At 38.8% G+C, this 23,383-nt stretch overlaps 1 protein-coding gene across 2 annotated transcripts in view; it reads right to left on the bottom strand.

The window, feature by feature from the left end:
• The window catches only part of ERP44 (endoplasmic reticulum protein 44), a 65,008-nt gene that overhangs the window by 3,999 nt on the left and 37,626 nt on the right, over window positions 1-23,383 (bottom strand). For both annotated transcript variants that reach the window (XM_024560041.3, XM_045195094.3), the window contains 6 exons: window positions 19,386-19,570; window positions 17,827-17,942; window positions 17,288-17,345; window positions 16,096-16,212; window positions 11,963-12,074; window positions 10,948-11,089 (listed from right to left, as the gene is read on the bottom strand). In XM_024560041.3, coding sequence (XP_024415809.1) covers window positions 10,948-11,089; window positions 11,963-12,074; window positions 16,096-16,212; window positions 17,288-17,345; window positions 17,827-17,942; window positions 19,386-19,570 — 730 coding nt within the window. The remainder of the gene's footprint in view (window positions 1-10,947; window positions 11,090-11,962; window positions 12,075-16,095; window positions 16,213-17,287; window positions 17,346-17,826; window positions 17,943-19,385; window positions 19,571-23,383) is intronic.

The following is a 23,383-nucleotide window of genomic DNA, read 5'->3' as shown; positions in this document are numbered from 1 at the left end:
GAACAGCAGGTGCCAAATGCACAGTTTACAAATACAAATGACTGTCAGGTAGCCGTATTGACAGAACACCCCTGAAAGGTTCTCTGGTGCTGAAGAAATTGCACATGCACCAGAGATAAACACTGAGAGGAGATCAATTTAAATTTAATCTGACATCATCGACTGTCACCACAGCAAAATACTAAAATGTAACCATTCAGTTCAAAGACTGCAAGTGGTCCACAATGTTTAAGATGTTAAAGCACCTGTTAGTTTGTTGTTTTATAAGGTCCAAAGATGATCACAACCAATACAGTGCGATCTGCTTCTGCTAGTCAAGAAATGATTTATAATTAAATCTTAAATGTAACAAATTCATAGAGAACACTTAAAACAAGTTTTTCACTAATTTGACTTTTTCCCCCTGTGAACAGATGAGAAGAGAGAAAGAATTGTGAGCAAGAGGCAATTCAAGGGAGATGGGAGGTTTCTGAATTGATGTGGAGAAACAGATTACAAAAGAGCTCTTATCTAGCTTGTAGCCAGAAACTAACCATCGTTATTAAGTAACAATCAGTGAATCTACAATAAATTGTCAAGAAAACAGACAACATGTTTATCTGCTGAAAAGGAACATAAATGGACCCTGGCTCTAATAAATCCAATTATATTTTCACACTTTAGGATACATTTTTCTAATTAGAACAGCTAGGGATTTTCCATCCTCCCAATACTTTGTTAGTTTACAATCTTTATTTTTAGGTGTTGCAAAATTTAGACACAGTAAATGCACAAATGTTAAGTTTAATGTATCATTAAACAAACTTTGAGAAATGCATATAAGATAAGTGTTTTTACTATTTAAAAAATTTACATACAGTAGAATTCAGTGTTTTAGGCTTACAGTTCTGAGCTTTAATACATTCATATAAGCATCTGGTCACCACCCCCAGAAATAGGCCACAGAATAACCCCTACACCCTTTTTCCAGTCAGACCCTCCACTTCCCCCTGGTTCCTGCCAAACACTGATCTGTTCTCTGTTCCTGTAATTTGCCTTTCCCAGAAAGCCACGTACATGGACCCATACAGTATGTAATCATGAGAACGGCTTCTTTTATTTAGTGTCCTGCATTTGAGATTCATCCATTTTACTGCATGTATACAAATGTTTCTTCCTTTATTTATTGCTGAATAGTATCCCACTGAATGTATATATACAATTAGTTTATCTATACACCCACCGAAGGACATCTGGGTTCTTTCAAGATTTTGGTGATTTTGAACAATGCTACTAGAAACACTTATGCACAGGTTTATGTGTGAAAGTAGTTTATTTCTTTAGGAAAAATATTGGGTTATATGCGAGGATTAAGTTTAACTTTTTAAGAAACTGCCAAATTGTTTTCCAGTGTATAACTTTCTGGTTTGTGGATTTATGGGTGATTTTTAATCTATACTTTGGTAGTTTAACTTTCAGAATTATCTACAATGAACGTAATCAGTTGTTTTTCTTGCTTATTCATTAATATGCTGAATTACATTGATTGGTTTTTGAATGTTGAACCAGCCTTGCATGCCTGGGATAAAACCCACTTGGTTGTGATATATTATTCTTTTTTACATATTTCTGGATTCAATTTCCTAATGTTGTGAACTACTTTTAACTCAACTTATACAATAATGTAGTATAAACTTATTTAATGTTTTACAGTATAAGAACCAGTTTTTGCCATTTAAATTACTTAACCTCTTTGAGCTTCAACTTTCTAATATGTAAAATGAGAATGACTAGGTCATTTAACTTATATTGTTTTTATACAGACTTTTATTTGAATCCAGATATATTACTGCAAATAACCACAGCTAGCCTTATCATCACACATACCACATATCAGACACCGTCCTAAGAGCTGTAGATACACACATTTATTTAACGACCCCATGTAGCAGACCTATTATCATTCCATTTTACAGATGAGGAAACCGAGGCATGGGGATGGTGATAAATTGCCCAGGGTGATGTAACTAGTAGGTAACAGAAAGGGATTCAAGTCTAAGCAGTCTGAATCTAGGGTCTGAGCACCTGAACTCTAAGTTATACTGGAGCCTACTTCTTTACTGCAAAATTGGAAACAATACCTGTTTATAAGCTTCATATTAACTGAGACCACATATAAATGGTAAAGTAGGGTGGGTACAGTGCCTGGCTCTGTCAAGGCTTGGCGTCTTTTGCTGGAAGGACCACATAAGGTGAAGTACACTGGTATGATTTGTGAAACATACAGTACTTATAAGTAGACACTCAGTGTCAGTTGTATGTTTATGTCTTTGAGAATAAAAATGGTGCTTAATGACTCAGGGCACTGTATGGCCCCGTGGCTGAGAAGACAGACATTGAGAAAATCAAAACTACAGAGATGAGTCGGAGCGGTGGGGAACAACAGAGCAAGTGGATGGCTGATAAATATTTGGATACATTACAGATGTGCAAATGTATATATCGAAAGTAGTCAAACACTTATAATAACCAGATTAAACTATAAGCAAATTAATCAAAACATTTATTGAACATCTAATGCTGTCACAAAGCAGCTGGTATAGCAAAAGACAATAAAAACTAATAAAATTTGCCTTTTAAGAAGCTTTCTCAATATATCAATTTTTTTAATGATTTCCAGCCAAGATGGAAGTATAGGTAGACACACTGTGCCTCCTCTTACAACCAAAAGAAGGACAACAACAATTTAAAAACAAAAAACAACCAGAACTGACAGAAAATCGAACTGTATGGAAGTCCTACAACCAAGGAGATAAAGAAGAAACATTCATCCAGACCAGTAGGAGGGGCGGAGACCAGCAGCTGGGTGAAGAGGACTCACTGCAAAGTGGCGGCTGGTGGACCCACCGAGGTGGCGGATTGTGGAGCAGGGTGGGCAAAGCTGCAGCTGGCCTGCAAGGCAGCAGCTGGTGGACCTGGTGACAGACTGCGCAACCCAGGGTTCCAGCACAGGGAAATAAAGCCTCAAACCTCTGATTCAAAACACACGTAGGGGTTGAGGTGGCAGCAGGAGAAACTCCCAGCCTCACAGGAGAGTTCATTGGAGAGACCCACAGGGACCTAGACCATACACAAACCCACCTACTCGGGAATTAGCACCACAAAGGCCCAATTTGCTTGTGGGTAGCAGAGGGAGTGACTGAAAACTGGCAGAGAGCAGAGCAAGTGCCATTGCTCCCTACTGGACCCCTCCTGCACATACAGCGTCACAGCACAGCGAGGAGCGTTACCCCACCCTGGTGAACACCTAAGGCTCTGCCCCTTTACGTAACAGGTGCGCCTAGACAAAAAAAAAATGGCCCAAATGAAAGGACAGATCAAAGCTCCAGAAAAAATACAACCAAGCAACAAAGAGATAGCCAACCTATCAGAAGCACAGTTCAAAACACTGGTAATCAGGAAGGTCACAGAATTGGTTGACTTTGGTCACAAATTAGATGAAAAAATGAAGGCTACGCTAAGAGAAACAAAGGAAAATGTACAGGGAACCAATAGCGATGCGAAGGAAACCAGGACTCAAATCAACGGTTTGGACCAGAAGGAAGAAAGAAACATTCGACCAGAACAGAATGAAGAAACAAGAATTCAAAAGAATGAGGAGAGGCTTAGGAACCTCCGGGACATCTTTAAATGTTCCAACATCCAAATCACAGGGGTACCAGAAGGAGAAGAGGAAGAGCAAGAAATTGAAAACTTATTTGAACAAATAATGAAGGAGAACTTCCCCAGTCTGGCAAAGGAAATAGACTTCCAGGAAGTCCAGGAAGCTCAGAGAGTCCGAAAGAAGCTGGACCCAAGGAAGAACACACCAAGGCACATCATAATTACATTAGCCAAGGTGAACAGAAGGAGAGAATCTTAGAAGCAGCAAGAGAAAAGGACACAGTTACCTAAAAAGGAGTTCCCGTAGGACTGTCAGCTGATTTCTCAAAAGAGACCTTAAGGGCAAGAAGGGGCTGGAAAGAAGGATTCCAAGTCATTAAAGGCAAGGACCTACATCCAAGATTGCTCTATCCAGCCAAGCTTTCATTAGAATGGAAGGGCAGATAAAGCACTTCTCAGATAAGGTCAAGTTAAAGGAGTTCATCATCACCAAGCCCTTACTATATGAAATGTTAAAGGGACTTATCTAAGAAAAAGAAGATAAAAAATATGAACAGTAAAATGACAGCAAACTCACAATTATTAACCACACCTAAAACAAAAACAAAAGCAAACTAAGCAAACAACTAGAACAGGAACAGAACCACAGAAATGGAGATCACATGGAGGGTTATCAACAGGGGAGTGGGAGGGGGAGGGAGGGGGAGAGAGGGGGGAAAGGTACAGAGAATAAGTAGCATAAATGGTAGGTAGAAAATAGACAGGGGGAGGGTAAGAATAGTATAGGAAATGTAGAAGCCAAAGAACTTATATGTATGACCCATGGACATGAACTATAGGGGGGGAATGTGGGAGGGGGTGGGCAGGATGGAATGAAGAGGGGGAAATGGGACAACTGTAATAGCATAATCAATAAAATGTATTAAAAAAACATATATCAATTTTTTTCCCACTGAAGGAAAGCCTCATTTGGGTAAAAAAGAGGGACCCCCGGAGATAATGATGAACAAAATCAGATTCTCAGAGTTCAAACGGACCTTAATGGTGATCTCATTAAAAATGTTTTTCTTCATCTCCCTCCCAGTTCTTCATTATTCCATCCATTTCCTGGTTTGCTCCCTCCAAGCTCAAAGAGGCAGGCTAATTTGTCATAGCAGATGACCAAGTTGCTAAACTAGTGAGACACCTGCCTCCAGTCCTCACTTCACCCTGCCTCTCTCATCTTCTCACGGTAACCACCCCACTCTCACCCTGCTGCTCATGCAGCCAATCAGCGGCTGCCAACCTTCCCAAACTGTGTAGTTTAAAAAAAATTATGATCATAATTTTCAGTGATTTAATGATTTGCAATGAATTACTTAAAGAGCCCAGAACTGGGGAACTCATTAGCATCAGAGGCCTATTACATTTTCCTGGGAGTAACCTGAAGCCTGTCCTGCTTGCTGCTCTTCCCCCCCACAACCCCCGGCCACCGCCGTCACAGGGGCTCCAGGGGCAGGCAGGGCGGCTATCTAAGAACTCCTTGGTAAGCTACAGGTTGTAGGGTATTCGCTGGCCATTTTTTTAGAAGGTAAGTTTCCCTTCAAAGTCCTTTGGCAGTTTTAAACCATACCCTGTCATTTCTTCTCTTGTCTCAGGGCTACAGAGCATTTCCCAGACCTGCCACAAGTTCTCACAAGTTCTGAAATCACTGTCCATTCTTTCCCTATCTGTGCCTAGAATCTATTCCTTTATTTATGTTTTAAGATTTTATTTATGTATTTTTAGAGAGGAGAAGGGAGGATGAAAGAGAGGGAAAAGAACATCAATGTGTGGTTGCCTCTCACACAGCCCCTACTGGGGACCTGGCTCGAAACCCAGGCATGTGCCCCAGACTGGGAGTCGCACTGGCGACCCTTTGATTCAATCCATTGAGCCACACCAGCCAGGGCTAGAATCAATTCCTTTACATACAGCAAGAAACCAATCTGTTCAGACTATAGAAAAGAACAAATGATTCATAGATCTGTGATTTAGTTTCAGCTACTAATAAGTACTGTCTCTTCAAACATTTTTCACATTCATACTTATACTGCTTTTTATATGTACTGAAAATGTAATTACTTTGGGATTGCGTGTTACGAGCTTGGGACTTCAGGGTTCAATATACTCAGACATGTACCCTAGCCCTGCCACTAATTAGTTATATGGCCTTCACTGAGTATGTTACCTCCCTAAGCCTCAGTTTCTCTGGAAAGGAAGAGGCAAAAAGAACACTCATAGGACCCCCCACTGCCAATGCCTACCTCTGGCATGGGAGGAGACCACACCATAAATCTGCTTTCTCTCTCCTTTCTACAACCTCACTTCCTCTGTATGACCCTAGAAATGCTGAGTTACTAAGTAAAAGTAATAGTAATTACAGTAATTTATGGAAACTGCTTACCATTTAAGCCTTAATTACCGTGCAGCACAATAACAATTATACAAGCCATTAAATTTGTCAGATTCACTTTGCTGCATGTTTTATTTGATTTTTAACACTAACGTCTATTCACATAGGCTCAGTTTGTAGTTCACACAGCATGTGCCTTCTTACAATTAAAAAAATATTAGCAGGAACAGTGCCTAGAAGGGGAAATCAGACACCTAAGGGAGAACTTAGAGAAGTAATTTGTTTCAAACAAATAATCACTTCTCTTATCTCCCTCCCTACTGATAGGATAATTACTTGCAGGATGGGACACAACATTTCCCATTTCCAGATTTCTTTGGAGAATCTTATTGGCTCAGGTTCTTTTTGCACCAGGACTTAAGTACAGTGCTGACAGCTGATAGGTGAGCTTTTCATGGTCAAGTGTCCACTTCTTGGTCCAGTGAACTACAGCTGGAGAGCAGGGGGAATGGGTCATGTCTTAAGAATACAACCACTTCTTAGTTTGGCTTCTCTGACAGACACCAAAATGGATTTAGAAGTGACACAGAGAGATCAGATCACTGGGGAGGAGCAGGAAGAGATCCTAGGAGGACACTGACAGAGGCAATGGTAAACAGTCTAAGACCGGATTGGCTGAGAAGGTGAATGCCTCCAGAGCGCATGGAATTATGGGCCAGAAGATTTAAAATAAAAGATGGGCTCTCAGGCTCTCCTCTCTCTCTTCCTCAAGGATGCCTGGATGATGGTGCTGTAGCTGCTTGCGTTTCCCAATGGACAGCATTTTGGATGAGAAGAAAGTCTGGGCACAGTCTAGGATCAGGCTGGCCTGGCAGAGGGAGGCAGAGTTATCCTTCTTTGGGTGTTTTAGAGGGGACAAGCTCTGAGGCAGAAGCCTGCCATTCCTCCAAAATTGTGTAGCTTTTGTATCTTACATTGTTATAGTTTGTGAACTGACCCTATAGAAATAAGATAATTAAAAACGGGGAATGCTAGGAGAACTCAGATGTTAAAGATTTTTAGCCTTAATTAATAGGCTTAAGTGATTAAAGCTGTAAGTATCTACAGTATGTGGAAAACCATTATTTCAAAATTGTGTAGCTTCTGAATAAAGACTACTTTCCTTTATCACCAAACCTTTGCCTCCAGAATTTCACTTAGAGGGTGGCAGCGGGAAGCAGGACCCCACTTGCTGTTTGGTAACGAAAGTGCTGAAGTGCTTTTAAATCTGACTTCAGAACTGGAGGAGAAAACTTAAGATAGCCAAAATGCAATTCCTCCCGGGCTTCCCTAGATGTGTAACACAACACTCCTAGGAATAAAAGCCAAAGTTCAGCATATACAGGGTGGGGCAAAAGTAGGCTCATAGTTGTTCATAATGAGTAAATAATAATGCAAGAGTAAACTGTTTTGCATACAACTGAAAACCTACTTTTGCCCCACCCTGTAGTTCCGTTAAGTTACCGATTAGTAAACCTAATCATTTAATCAGCATCCTCTTGACTTCCACTAAACTTTATAAATAGGGCTATAAGTTTCCAGTGAAAGGGAAGAGTTATGTAAACAACCCAACACTTACCCACTAGTGGTAGGGAAATGTGCTGATAAAATTTCACATAAATGACCCCCCAGTAAGGCAGCATTGTAATGCCAAGCACAGTCACTCTGCCTGGAAGCTCCTGCAGTGCGCCCAGCCACTGAAACCACCCTCTCTCCTAACTACCGTGTTCTCCTGGCTTGAGCCTGCAGCTTCAGGAAGCAAGCCAAGGAAGAAGTGAGAGGAGGTCAAGGCATTTCCAATCAGCTAAGACATTTCCATCTAGCCCACTAATCAATGTTCACACACTTACTGAGGGGACTATATGAGTTCCGTTTTTACATAGATGCCGGATGTTAGGGATACCTGGATCTTTAAGGTGGATTTCTGGGTAGTTACTCTTCCTTTTTATACCCAGCATAGTTCTGCCCCTGTAGTTACTCCCCACATCCCCACTTGCAGCAAATGATCCTGCTCCCTTTGCCATAGTTCCACAGAATCAGAACAGAACCTCAGCAGTCTTCGGCTGCTGTCACTTACCACCAAATCCCTCAACAACCCAAAGAAACACTATACCCTTCCTTTCCTCTCTTGCTCACTAAAGAGAAAGAAGGCTACTTCCTTTTCTTTGCTTCTCATTTCCTCTGTGCTCCTCATAGCTTTGCTTTATCAATTAGCTCCCTTTTATCTACCTCTTCAGTAACTCCTCACTCCATTTGATTCCCTTCCACAAGAATGTGATCATGATTAATTTCTTGTACCCTAATGGGGAAATAAAAAGAAAACCTAAACTTTCACTTCATCCTATGTGTCTCTTGTATTCCCTTACTTTTTCTTTCCCTTTAAAGGCTAGCTTCTTGCAAGAATTTTCATATCAAACCTTCATTTCCTCACGAAATAGTCACTCTCCAATTCTTTGCAAGACAGTGGGTTTTTCTGTTTGTTCTTTTCCTTGTTTGGTGGTGGTGGGGTGTGTGTGTGTGTCAAATCCAAGAGACGCTTCACCCTTTTCTTCTGACAGGAGCATTCCTCCTGACCGAAGTGCTCGTCCCTCAATGACCATATTACTCTTTGCTGGCTTTTCTCTCCCTTTTTTGATTCCGCTTCCTCTTTGGCCTGTTGCTCACTTTCCTCCTTCTGTCCTCCCTTTAAATGTTGGTCTCATTCAGGGTCCCACGCTCAGCCCTGTTGTGGGTCATCTCATCTGTTTCTGTAACTTCAGCTCTATCCTCATGTGTTCAAGGTCCAGCCCTTGTCTTCTCAACTCACTGTTGAATCCCAGAGCCATGTAAACTCCCCACTGGACACTTCTTTGTAACCTACCGGCACCTCAAATTCAATACACCAAGAAAAGGAACTCATTATCCTTTTTCTTTTTAAATTACTTTTATGCATTGATTTGAGAGAGAGAGAAACATCAGTTTGTCGCTCCACCCATCCATGCACTCATTGGTTGTCTCCTGCCTGTGCCCACATGGGGGATCAAACCTGCAACTTTGGCTTATCGGGATGACACTCTGAACCCACTGAGCTCCCCGGCCAGAGCCTGGAACTCCTTATCTTTACCACAAGGTGCTCCTCCTCTGAGTTCCCGAGCTCAGTGAAGGCAACACAACCCATAACTGTCTGTGTCCCATTCCTGGCCATCAGGGCTGGCCTCTCCTCCCCTATTTATTAACACACCAAGCCTTCCTATTCTACCTACAAAATGTCTTAAAAATCCTGCTTCTCTCGAGCTTTAATGCTACTGCCAGGATTCATTTAGATAATTCGTTCACTCAAGAATCATCTATGGTTATCAATCATCAACTCTTCCCTGGATTACTGAAGAGTCTCCTAGATTCTCCTTTGACCCTCTCTAATCTATTCTCCAATTTGCATCTTGAATGACCTTTAAAAAACAATCCCCTCGCCAAAACCCTTCACTGGCTCTTCGCTGTTTTCAAAACAATGTCAAACTTCTGTAATACAGCATGTAACAGTATTCATGAGCTAGCCCCTGCTTACTTCCCTTGACCTCACCCCTCCATACTTTCCCTCCTACCCACTCACACTCAGCCAACAGACTCTACTTGTTTCTCCCAGTGCACCCTTCCTCCAAGCCCTGCTGCTTCTCACCTCCGTGTTTAACTTCTATAGGCTTCAGGGCCTCCCTTAGGCATCTCTAGAAATCCTGGATCAGATACCTCTTTGCTGAACTTTATCAGAGCACTTACCACATAAAACAACTGCTTGCTACCCTGCTTGTTTCCTTTCACTACTAGCTGGGAGTTCTTGGAGGGCGGGGATCTAGTCTTAGTCAGCTTTAAACCATCGGTTTGTATTATACAGTGACCACCATAGAGAAGACCTGGATAACTATTTATGAGTTAATAGGCTAAAATGGTATCCTTTTGAGTGTAGGTAAAGCGGTAACAACTGTTTGTCAGTACTTTATGGTTTAGAACACATTAATTTTCATAACAGTCCCATTGGGTAGGCTGTACCATCAATCATATTTTAAGTGTGAAGAAACAAGAACGGAGAAGCTAAGTGACATGCCCAAGGCAGGACTCAATTCTAGGCTCCTCTGTGTTAGGACTGAGATCTTCGACCAAACAACTGGTATTCTGTTGAAATGTTTAGAAGTGAGAGAGATAATTCATTCTGCAATAGGGCTGCAAATAATCCTTCAAATATGCAATTTAACCTTTGGACATAAAAAAGCATAAATGAATTTTTAAAAGAAAGGGTCTAATTTGAATTAATACCACAGTATTGCTTAAATTTTTCATATATGAAGAAACATCTCCACTTTTTACCATTGTATTTAACCTCACAGAAACTGATAGAAATTTAATAACTGTTGTAGTTACAAGGTTCATGCTTATTAGTACAATAAACAGCTGAAAATAAACAGAACACTTATCTCTCTTTCAAAGGTTCCTATGTCCTTAGAAATGCCTAGTCATAGCCATTTTCTGGGTCTTAAATACCACTAATATACTTGCTCGACGCAGTCACACGTAAGCAGTAATACTACCAATTTCCTTTAACCTGACCTAGGATTGCATTCCACTTACCTTGATGTGCTGACAAAGGCCAAACACAATTCAGAACTAATGTCTCAAAGGCCAAAACTTGTCTTTCAGAGGTTAATTTCCAAGCATAATGCTGGCATTTCTATAGGAATATATCATAATTCTCATTGTCAAGTATACTACACTTTAGAATGGAGAAGAAAATAACCTTTTCCATACAAATAATAAAGTATTACTATTCCATCATGAGATTATTTAAAATATCCAAACAATTGTTTTCAGTTCATTTTTGAGACATGTATCAGTAACTCAAGAAAGCCAAAACGATTACTTACAACACATCCTTGAAGTCTCCAAACACGTACATATGCCTAAAGCTATCAATGGCTATCACGGGGCAGTCTGCGGGCGTTTTCTGTATGTGCAGAAGAGGGTGTCTGAACTTGTCACAGTCAGCGTGTAAAAAGTTTATTGTACCTTTACAAGAAAAAGAATTTGAAGAGGGAGATTAGAATTTTCTTGATTGTATTCTTGTAATATTGCAAGTTCATAAAAAGTAGACACTAAAAAAACCCCCAAATGCTGTAGAGTAACAGAGATCACAAAGACTAAAATTAAATATTACAACACTTAAAAGAGGTAGGATTTAACTTCTTAGGGTAGAGAGCATAATTTTCTTAAAAACTGTGTTAACTCAACCTGAATTCAAATACTATAGTGAGTGTTTTATTTTTCTTACATGAATACTCCTCTGCTCTGCAGATTGCCCAGGTCTGGGAAGCAAGTTCCTGAAACTGATACATGAACTGTTCTCCTGGGACTACCTTCATTTCATCAAGGATGCCTTTCGAGTCCCTGACTGGTTGACTTTTAATCTAATTCACCCCTCAAAATATTTGCTCAGTCACTAATATGGGTATGACTCTACACAATGCCTTCAGTGTATTATGTGTGACAGTCTTCTCTAACAACCAAGGGAAAGTCGGTGATACCTCAAATTGTTTTTTGATGCTTTGGAGAAGTCCACAGAGAACTCCGCTTTCTCTCAGCAATATGCCCGGGACTATCCACTACAAAAGGACCAAGCAAATATCAAGGTGCTAGAAGAAAGTGCCTAAACCTAATGATGTCCACCCATGACCCCCAACTTTTCATGCAATTTGATCTTAGGGAGCTAAAACAGACATGGTTTAAAAAGAAAAAATCATTGCTTCATATTATCTCTCTACTAATGCCTCTCACCCCCATGTTTACTTTACATGTAAATTCTGGGGTTGTCCTGGGGAACGGAATGGGGAGAAGGAAGGAAACAAAGAGAAAAGATGAAAATAAACACCTTAATCTGTCTACCTTTTTCACTTATTAATTGTCGGGCTACTTCATTCTGGAATATTTCTAAACTTTCTGCATCTTCTTTCATATGGAAGAGTATTAGAAAAGGCAGTCCTTCTTCTGTCAATTCCTGTGTAGAGAAGTATTCAATGAGAATTACCAGGCCTCTCCATTTGGTCCTAGCTATTTTTTAGGCAGGTGCAATTATGAATCCAACCCGTGTAACATGCAACAGTTGCAACATCCTGGGGGGAGGGGGTAGGAACGGCGGGGGAAGGTCCAACGGTACAAGCAAATATAAATGGAAGAAGGTATGCGCTCCCTCCACCTGGAGTCCCAGGCACTCAGAGGGCCCACGTGTCCTGCTCTACTGCAGGAACTGATCTGCCTTAAAGTAACCACTGGGCTGGTCTGTTAACTAGTATTGGATGAAGCCATGACATTTGGAAAAGGAATTGACCAAAGTAGAAACCAGGCTGGCTCTTTATCAAGATGTTGATTTTAGGGTGTGGTAAACACGGTCTGCCCCACAGGCTTTACAGCGGGGTAAACTCTCTTCACAGAGAACACTGAAAAACTGAGTGTACCAACAGTAAATAAATCTGATTTGCAAACTTATGTTCATTTTAAGGTGTATGCAAAAACTTATATGAGATCTACCCAAAGCTAAAAAGTTTGATTCAGAGCAAATCACAACCCCCCCGAAACATAGCCAGTTTTTAACCAATACAAAATTTTCAACATTAACAATACCCAACACAATGCATGTGTGTTTATATACCTTGTACATATACGTACACAAAACTGACTTTAAAATTATAAACAGCTTTAAAATTTTATATTATTGTTATTGGAGAATAATTTAAGAGAAATGTTATGAGTAGACAGATTTTCATCATTTCTTCTCTCTAACAGATGCTAAGTTCTCACTCATAAGGAAAAGTCCAGAAAGGGCCTAACAATAAAATTATTTCCATCAACTATTCTTTTGTGTGTCTCTCTGCAATTTAGAAACTGCTTCCGCAGAAAGCTCCAATGTCTTGTATCCTATAAAGTCTGAAACTGGGACCTATCTGATACAAGAGTTTTCTTCTGGGGCCTAGATCCATGTTTTGTAAGCCTATTATATTCATATACAAAATAAATTATGAAGCTTATTGTCACGTTTACCTTTTGAAAGTTGATATATAACTCACAGACCACAAAATTCACCATTTTAATGTGCACAATTTGGTGGGCTTTATTATATTAACAAGGTCTGCAAACAGCAACACTACCTAATGCCACATCGTTTTTACCAGTCCAAAAAGAAACCTGTACTCATTAGCAGTCACTCCCCATCTTTCCTCCCCTAGGCCCTGTCATTACATTAATCTTTTTTTGGAAAGATTTTATTTTTTAGATGGAGGGGAAGGGAGGGAGAAAGAGAGGGAGAGAAACATCAGTGTGAGAGAAAAACACTAATCAGCGGCCTCTTGTACGCAACCCAACTGGGGACCTGCCGGCAAGCCAGGCGTGTGTCCTGACTGGGAATCAAATCAGTAATCTTTCCCTTTGCAGGACGACTCCCAAGCAACTGAGCCACACCAATCGGGGCACCTTGATCTTTTGCAAGCTGATTTAAAGTTTCCTCTTCGCACTTTTCATCTCTTGGACTCACAAACTCCCCATGGTTCTGTCTCTGGGCTTCTCTGCTCTAGCCTGGCAACTTCAACTAGTTCAGCAATCTCAATCAGCACTACTGACAGCACCTGGACCCTTATCTGTGTGTCTCAATGCCCAGTTCCAGCTGAGAATCCCAGTCCAGATTTCCAACTTCCTGCCTACTACCTCCATTTCAAAGTCCAACCAACCTTCAGCACTCAATGTTAGTGCAGTCTCCTCCTCTTACTTCCCTATTTCCATTAGTACTTCTATTTTTCTTTTAGCCTTTTTGTTTCAGGACTGATCTGGCCTCTTCTGGAAAACCATCCCTGATTCTGCCCCACTTCTGCCAAAGAAATGAATTCTCTCCTCTGAATTCCCAGGACATTTCCTCGGTGCACCTCATGTGGCATGGGGCATGCCTTTATATTACATTCTCTATACATGTGAACTACTGGACTGGTAACCCTTTAAAGAGAGAGAATCTTATCTTACTTCTCTTTTGCTCACAGGTTTTTATATGCAATAATGGGCGATCAACCTAGATGGAATAAATGAGGACATACATGTTGCCGAATAAATTACTAATTGGGAAAGAAGACTCAGCAGTCACCTTTTAGAAAACTTAAGAGCTCCAAAGTTAAAAGTAAAGACAAATATAACATTATTTTATTAGACTAAAAAAAGTATGGATTAATAGTTTGAAAAAAAACTATTTGCTGAGCTAATTTACATACATTAACATAGTAGTTGGTAGTTTATTATTCTTGGGCTTCTAAGTTTTCCTGTGCACACATCGACATATTCTCTACCAAGCAGTAAATAAAAGATTCAGGAGCGGGACTATCGAGATAACCATATACCAGAGGTTTCCTCATAGTTTAAAAATCAGGGGTGTCCAACCTTTTGGCGTCTCTGGGCCACACTGGAAGGAGAAGAGTTGTCTTGGGCCCCACATTAAATACATTGTGACACATAATCACAAACAAATCTCACATTTTAAGTAAATTTACGATTTTGTGTTGGGCCACATTCATAGCCATCTTGGGCCGTGGGTTGGATACCCCTGGTTTAAGTGACTTAGGGGCAGTTAGAACTCCTGTTTTATTGTTTAAAATTTTCCATTCTATACCTTTAAACTCTGTTTTTGAAACTATTCCTGCAAAAACTGCCAAAACAGGTATATAATTGTGACAAGTTACTAAATCTTTCTGAGCCTCTGAGAACTAAATGAGCTAATACAATAAAAATGTAAATAATTTAGCCCTGCTGGTGTAGCTCAGTGGATTGAGCGCAGGCCTGCAAACCAAAGTGTCACTGGTCCGATTCCCAGTCAGGGCCATGCCTGGGTTGCAGGCCAGGTGCCTGGTAGGGGGCATGAGAGAGGCAACCACACATTGATGTTTCTCACCCTCTCTTTCTCCCTCCCTTCTCCTTTCTAAAAATAAATAAACAAAATATTTTTTTAAAATGTAAGTAATTTAGCCAAGCATACCTGAAGCCTAGAGAACTGAGAAAAGTAGCAGAGATGTTCATTTGATAAATAAACCAAGAAAGAACACAAGCAACAAAACTTCACTGGAACACAACCACACTTACTTACGTGTTGCCTAAGGCTGCTTTTGTGCCACAACTGCAAAGGTGAGTTGTTTCACAGAGACTACCTGAACTGGAAAGCCTAAACTACGTACTGCCTCCTTTACAGAACTGCCAGCTTCTGACTAGATGGTGACTAGGTGGGTGTGTTTACTATGTGGTAACTTCTTGAACTGTATATTTAAAATCTGAGCTGTACACTTAATTGTAATTCTTTGAAGTATATATGCATATAAAAGGTTTTTTAAAATTGCATTTAAAATGCTTTAAAAAATGCATTCTTAGACCATGGGTTTTAAAAATGGAGTGAAATAAAGATATATTTTTAATATAGTAAAAAATACAGAGGCATGTCTCATAGACATAGCCCTTTGTACGTGCTCCAGGGCCTCTGAGGACTTTGTGCTTCGTTTTTGTGGGAGTTGTAAGTTTCCTTTGTTTCAGGCACATGGAGTCGCTGAGGTCAGTTACATGATAACTGATAACTGTTTTCATAACTCCATTCATTTAGGATAGACAGGAATCAGGAAAATTTTTTTATGGCAAAAGATTATCACTCTATATAATTAATTGTAACTAAAATCTGAAGAGCATTGCTTCTAAAGGAAATGCCCTAAACAAAGATCTTCAATCCAAGGTTGTTATCAGAATCACCTGAGAGGCATTTTCAAATTCATATTCAAGACTGTAATGAACCACTGACATTGCAGGAAATGCAACAGAGGGGTCCCGGGACAACACAGGTGAGAAACACTGGCTTGTATTACAGAAATAGCTATGATGTAGTTAGTTCAACCGTATCCTTTTTACTACAGATAAGTATGCAGTAAAATAGTGTAACATGAGTGGACAAAGTTTGCTTTTTCAGAAATCTGAATTAAAAATAATGACCCACATTAAAAAGCCCATACCTCTCCATTTTCAAATGTTATTTCTCGGACAAGAGGAACACATTTATCTTGAATCCAATTGTACGTCCCATCAAAATTTGTCATAGATCCCAAGTATACCATATCTGGAGCAGAATGCTGTTACAAAAACAGAAAAAAATGGTAAACAGATCTAACTTGTGCTAGCAAAAGTGCGTTCTTAAAGCCATCTATGAGCCCAGAAAATCTACAGGGGATACAAAAGAAGGAAAAAACACGAAACATCTGAGAAATAGAACTGTAATTGATAAAAAGCTGATAATTCTGATATTCAGGGAACTAATTATCCAACCTGTGATGCCTAAGCCACCTGCTTTTCCTTGGATTTGTGTCAATTAACTGTTTATCAGCATCTTCACCAATGGCAGGCAGGCATTGTGAAGAAGGAGAATTATCCAAAGAATTAAGTTAGCTATCCCTAGAGTTGAAGATAATTAGAAGAAAATCCGGAGATTCCCCATGAAAAAGCCTCGAAAAATACAAGACACTGTATAAATCTAAGGCATAGCTATCTCTAATATTAATTGTTTACAGTATCTATTTCCACATAGACTCAAAATCAGTATTTATGAAGTACTTAAAATGATGATAAAAATAACAGCTAACATTAACTAAGTAAACCTACTGTATCCAAGCAGTATTGTACGTACCTTACATATGTTGACACATTTAATCCTTGAAATACTGCCTAAGCAGGACTATTATTATCATGGCTATCTCTACCAATGAACAAACTGAAGCAAGAGAAGCTAAGAACCTTTCTCAGAGTTATACACCTAGGAAAGTGGCAGATCTGACATTAAAACTCAAGTCTCATTCCAGAGCTCATGCTCTTAACAACATTCTGAGACACCATATTGGATTCTGATAACCTAGTAGTTCATACTATGGAAGCTACTCCTCCTAAAGATATGGACTTGCAGAAAATACAGGCAAATACTCATCTGAATTCAGAATAGGAAGTGACCTTTCTAAGCAAAAGTCTCATTCATGTGACTACAGAAAAATTAAAAACTTTAAAGTGTCAAAATGCTGCAGACATTAAAATAAAAATTGTGAATTGGAAAAATATGGACTCTTTATGTGTATATGAAAAAGTACAATGACAGACTATTAATAATTCATGTATTTAATTTATATTTAAAATCATATACACTACAAAATTGCAACTTACCCCTGGTGGTTTATAGATTATGCTGTCTCCACTATATCTTTCTGGTTTTGAAACAGCCCTAATAGGAAGAAAGAAGTAGTACTAATACTTATTAAGAAAAATAATAGCAGTAATATATCTGAATGAAGCAGAATTGGCTAGCTGTTTTACAATGTATGAATTATATAGTTGAAATATATACTTGCCCATCATCTTTCCTACTTATTAGACTATGCAATACCAATGAAAGCATATTATTTTTCAAAATTATTAAATAACAATTTAATACGAGGCAGATTTTTTAAGAAGGGAAATGTTTGCTAACTGCTTTATGACTCGATATTTTCTAAGTTTGGATTGGCAGTTTTCACACTAAAAAGCTATTATTAAAACCAGATATTACCACTAACTGGGGATCAAGGTCATCGATGTGGTCACACAGACCAATCACAAAACACACTGATTTGCTTGTAAGTCAGACTCATCCATGAAGTTTTAGTTTTAATATCTCAGCCAAACTGACCCAATTTTGCTAACACACTCTCAACTAAGATACTTACCCAAAAGCAGCAAAGAAGGCACAATCATCGTGCAAAATACTTGCTACTCTTTCAAAAACTCTATAGTGGTCTGAATCCTTTTGCTCAAAATATCCAATGATATTTCTTTTGCTGCGCTGTAAAATAATGTGATCATTTTACAAACACATATAGTCCTATAAACATGTTATACCATTTACCCATCTTGTTCAATTATCTCAAAATGAAGTATGACTATAAATACATCTTTGGCTTTATCATAGCCCAAACCTAGTCCAAAACTATTAAAGATTACATTGGATTGAAAACAATCTTAACTCTAATGTAATTATAAATATTCCTTTCTAGCATATTATTTTAAAATTTCAAGAAATAGGTTAACTATTTAATCAATGACAGTCCTTCACTAAATAAGGTGACTAATTCTAAAATATTTCAAAACAGTACATCAATTCATAACACGTGACTGATTGTAGGTAGAGACTCCCCCACGGGTCTCTCACACCACTTCACATGCAGGCATCCACAAAATACAGAACCCTGACCACTCTTCACCCAGGCCGCTTCTCAGGGTTGTGCCTCTCTCCGGGACAGAGCAGGCTCACTACCAGCACTGACACGGGGGTTACCGGAGCCCAGAGCTCTCTTGTAAGACAACCCACTGCACATGCAGGCACCCAATTGGGCCCTCTATGTCACCTACATAAGACCCAGGGGTCAAAGAAACAAATGCAAATATGCTCACATTGGTGGCTGTAATGTAAGCAATAAAGTCCTTTGTCACTGACCCATAAGCCTATGTCTTTTGATAGCATCAATGAAAACCATAGTCGGTTAACTTATTAGCTTTTAAGTACGGTAAAAATAAATCTTAAACCTGACAGTGACAATCTAAAGCCCAAACTCAGTTGTCTTTATGTTTTGAAAGCACTACTAAGTGTACAAACAAAAGAGTTTGCTAAGTTCATTATTGAGGGGGGCTATTTTATTAAAAATTTTTTTTTATTGTTTATGCTATTACAGTTGTCCCAATTTTTCCCCCTTGGCTCCCCTGCCCCCAGCCCATCACCCGTTCCCACAGGCAATCCCCACACCATTGTTCATGTCTATGGATCATGCATATATGTTCTTTGTCTAATCCCTTCAAGGGGGACTGTTTTAGAGGACAGAAAAACACTTATCAAAGCGCTGATTTAGGAGTAACTAGAGCAGACACATGGAGGGTCTCCACTAAAGAAAATATGGAAACTTTGTGTAGGCCTTATGTTAACATTTATTTCTTCATAATTCAGGCTACCCTGTGACCTCAATTAATTCAAATTAGTACAACTCTACTGTATGCTATACACTTTATCCAAAGGTTCAGTAAAACAAAGTTTCAGTAAAACAAACGTTCAGTAAAACATTAACATTTCCCTTGAGAAATAATTGAAGAAAAATTTAACTTGCTATGTAAGTATATGTCAAATCCATTGCAATGAACTATAAGAAAATGTACAGATTCTTTGATTGCATAAGAATTTCTTTACATTAGTTACACAGGCAATGTTCATTTGATCCAGCAAAAGTTAACAACTTACATCAAGAGTGGAGATTTCTGTTAAATCATGAAGTTCTTGAATAGGGTCACTTTTTTGTTGCCTGATGTAATCTGCAAGTGCTTTCACCGATCGCTGACCCCTGTATTCTCTCTTCATCATCATCCCATTACGAAATAATTTGAGGGTAGGGTATTTGCTTATCCTATATCGCTGGGCTATATCAGCTAAAAGAATGGAAAAAAAAATTAACTTCACCCTTGTACGTGGTCTAGGTAAGCCCATTAGCCAAATAGTCTAAAGCCTCACAATTACTTAGTGAGAACATTTTGGTTCAATAATTCTCTCTCTGTGTTAGAGAAAAAAATTAATCATGACAAGTTTGTATTGGTAAGAGGGTCAGCTCTGGACATGGATTACCTGGTTCCAACCCCAAATTTGCTATTTACTGGCTGTGTCAACTTTTAACTTGCATCAACTGTCTGTGCCTTAGTTTCTCATCTTTAAGTAAGGATATAATTTCTACCACATAGGATTGTTTTAAGGACTAAATGAGATAATACAAATGCAAAGTCTAAATAAATGTTAGTAAACATTATTATATATTCCAGAAAGGAATTAGAATGCACAAAACTCCAATTCTGAAAAGTCGTTCAAGTTACTCTATACTATGAGGGTCTCTTAAAGCATTTAATAAAAGAAAATTAAATTTAAATGAAAATCACTTTCCAAGGCTAAAAACTAATATTAGATATTTTTTTGCTAGGAGAATAATTTATAATCCCAAATATGCAAATTTTTACAAGCTAATAAAGTAAAAACTCAGCAGTATACACTAGAAAACAATCCCTTTATTACAACCTCTGGGTATATTCTGAGGCAGTGAAGATTCTTTTTTAAAAATCATTAAAATTTGTGTTCATAAATAAAATATATGCTGATCTCATCTTTTAGAAATCACAATTACTAAGGTGCCTTATATCGTGTAGGAGAATGATAAAAGATGCACTGAAGTCTTGGAATGAAGGTGACCCGAGAGAGCACTGAAGTGATCTAAAACAGGTGACCTTGTTTTCCTCAACTGAGTGGAAATGAGGACAGAATTCTAAAATGGTGGCACAAAACCCCCATGAAAATGGTCTAACCTTGCCTCCACTTCCAGTGGTTTTAAAACAGAAACAAAATACAACAACTACGATAACCCTCGAGCACCTGAGTTTTCTAGAAGATCTGAGGGTAGAAACAACTATACTAGGGGAGACAAGTAAGGAAGCTACTGCCATAGTCCTGGCAGAAATAACAAGAAGTCTATCTACAAAATAAAACAATGTAACTTTTTTCCACTTCTGGATAGGAAAAGATAAAATAATCATTGAAAACTACCCAGCAGCAGAGGGTTGCTTAATCCTCAAACACATCATGCAGCAGGTATGCTACACAATGAGGTGGCTGTTAATTATTAAAAAGCAAAAACCTACCCTGGCTGGTATGGCTCAGTGGATTGAGTGCCGGCCTGCGAACCAAAGGGTCACCAGTTCAATTCCCAGTCTGGGGCACATGCCTGGGTTGCGGGTCAGGTCACTAGTAGGGGGCGCGGGAGAGGCAACTGATGTTTCTCTCCCTCTCTTTCTCCCTCCCTTCCCCTCTCTAAAAATAAATAAAATCTTAAAAAAAAAAAAGCAAAGGCCTTAAAATTACACTGATTAATAATCTCAGACATAAAGGTGACTTTTTACATGTTTTAGTCAAAAGTCATTTTAAGATAATTACAATATAACATTTTGACAATAAAACTGAAAATGAAGGGGTATAATAACTTTTTTTATTAACTGGGTGGATCAAATGTTAAAATGGATGTCAAAGGTATTATAAATTACAGAAGGTTAATAGCTCACTGATGGAAAATTAACATGTACTTTTGCTTCAGTGGTCACTCACTTTTCCTTAATGGGCTCTGCCTGCCTGCCTATCTCACTAAAGCCCAGCAGGGCTCCACATGGGGAAACTGTCTCATGACCTTGACCCAGCATGGTCTACCCTGCCACAATCATCAATGGCAGATAGTATGGAGGCAAATGATTTCAATAGACAGGTATTATTGTTCTTGTGGCTCTAGGATAAGAACCACTGCTGTCTATATAGCCTTTTTTTCATTCCCAAACCATGCCCTCCCCTCAATGAGAAAAAAACAAACAAATAAACAAAAGCCCAACAACAAAAGAAAACCCTAAACAGAAAAATTACAAAGAAAGCTTAGATGCTTACTCAGGACTGAGGTTAAGCCTGCACATCCAAGTTCTGTTTTATGCACATAAATTCTTTACTGCAGATTTCCTTGTTCTTCTTTTTAAACTTGTTTTATTGAAATATATTTGACATATAACACTGTGTGAGTTTAAGGTGTGCAATATGTTGGTTTGACACATCTATGTACTGCAGTATTGCAATGTCACTGTCACAGTAGTTGGCACGTCTATCACTTGACATAACTGACATTTTTGTTGTAGGAATAATTAAGATCCAGTATTAGCAAGTTTGATGTTTTTAATACAATATTGTCTACAATTATTTCATTATTCTTAATGCCTCATTTATGCATAGCTCTCATAAAGCTTCTCAATTTACAATGTGAAAGGTTAAGGTTAGCCCTAGAAAGCAGACAGGTAAGAGTAACTGGTATTTGGGAGCATGTGCTTGCCTATTTCACGGACAATTACAAAGTACTTTCCTAATATTGCTAGTAGGGTTCTGCACTGACCAGCAAATCACTTATGGACATCTTTTGCCATACGGCCTATAGCCACTGGAGGTCAGCAGAGAACCTGGTCCCACCAGGGGCAGATTGACTGGACTTTGTACACCTGAGGCAGCATGACCACCCACCACTAGGGAGAGTGATGAATTGTACTCCAGAACTCCCCAAATGAGAAGCCTGCAGAAGATGAGATAAAGTGAGATTATGATCCACAGCTGAAGCAAGGGTAAGGTTTAATTGTGTGTATATGTAGAAATTTTAGAAAACAAAGACAATTACAAGAAAGAAAACAAGAAGCATTTGTAATCCAACCACCACTGGGGAAAACCACTATTAATGTTTTGGTTATATGTTGCTAACTTTGAATAAAAATTGCTTAACTAGCACTGACATTTCAATTGAGAAAAAAATAAACTCTTTAGCTGAATCTGTCCTATCAGTTTTTTCATCTAATGTGAATATTTCCACTTGGTTTTTAAAATTAATTTGTTGTCCATGTCTCAAAATGCAAACACTTATTACATTTATTTTAAATACATGGTCTATTTTTCTGCTTTATATAGTACAATCGGTCATTGGTACAGAAGAGAGAGACCAGAAATAGATTCACACATGTATGGTCAGTTGATTATGACACAGGTGCAAAGTCAGTGAAGAAAGGGCAGTCTATTCAACAAATGAGGTCAGAATAGCTTGATGATAATATGTAAAAAAAAACCCCAACCCATATACAAAGCCACATATAAAAATTAACTCCAAATAGACCACAGATTGAAATGTAAAACTTTATATCGGGGTGTCAAATTCATTTTCACCGGGGGCCACGTCAGCCTCACGGTTGCTTTCGAAGGGATGAAATAATTTTAGGACTGTGTAAATGTAACTACTCCTTAACTGTTAAGGAGTTGAAATTACATTCAGCCCTTTGAAGGCAACCACGAGGCTGACGTGGCCCCCGGTGAAAATGAGTTTGCCACCCCTGTTATACTATAAAACTTAGGAAGGAAAACATGGTAGAAAATCTTTGTGATCTTGAGTGAGGCAAATAAATATTTCTTAGATACAGCACCATAATCATAATCCATTTTTAAAAAGGGTAAATTGGACTTCAAAAATTAAAAAATAGAATTATCATATGATCTAATAATTCTACTTCTGTGTATATATCCAAAAGAATTGAAAGCAGGGTCTTGAAGAGATATTTGAATATACTCATGTTCACAGCAGCATTATTCACAATAGCCAAGAGGTGGAAGTAACCCAGGCATCCACGGACAGGTGAATG

Source organism: Desmodus rotundus, chromosome 1 (genome assembly GCF_022682495.2).
Source record: "Desmodus rotundus isolate HL8 chromosome 1, HLdesRot8A.1, whole genome shotgun sequence".
NCBI classification, from domain to species: Eukaryota; Metazoa; Chordata; class Mammalia; order Chiroptera; family Phyllostomidae; genus Desmodus; species Desmodus rotundus.
The sequence above is the reverse complement of the archived record's forward strand: the minus strand, read 5'-3'. Positions and strand labels throughout refer to the sequence as shown.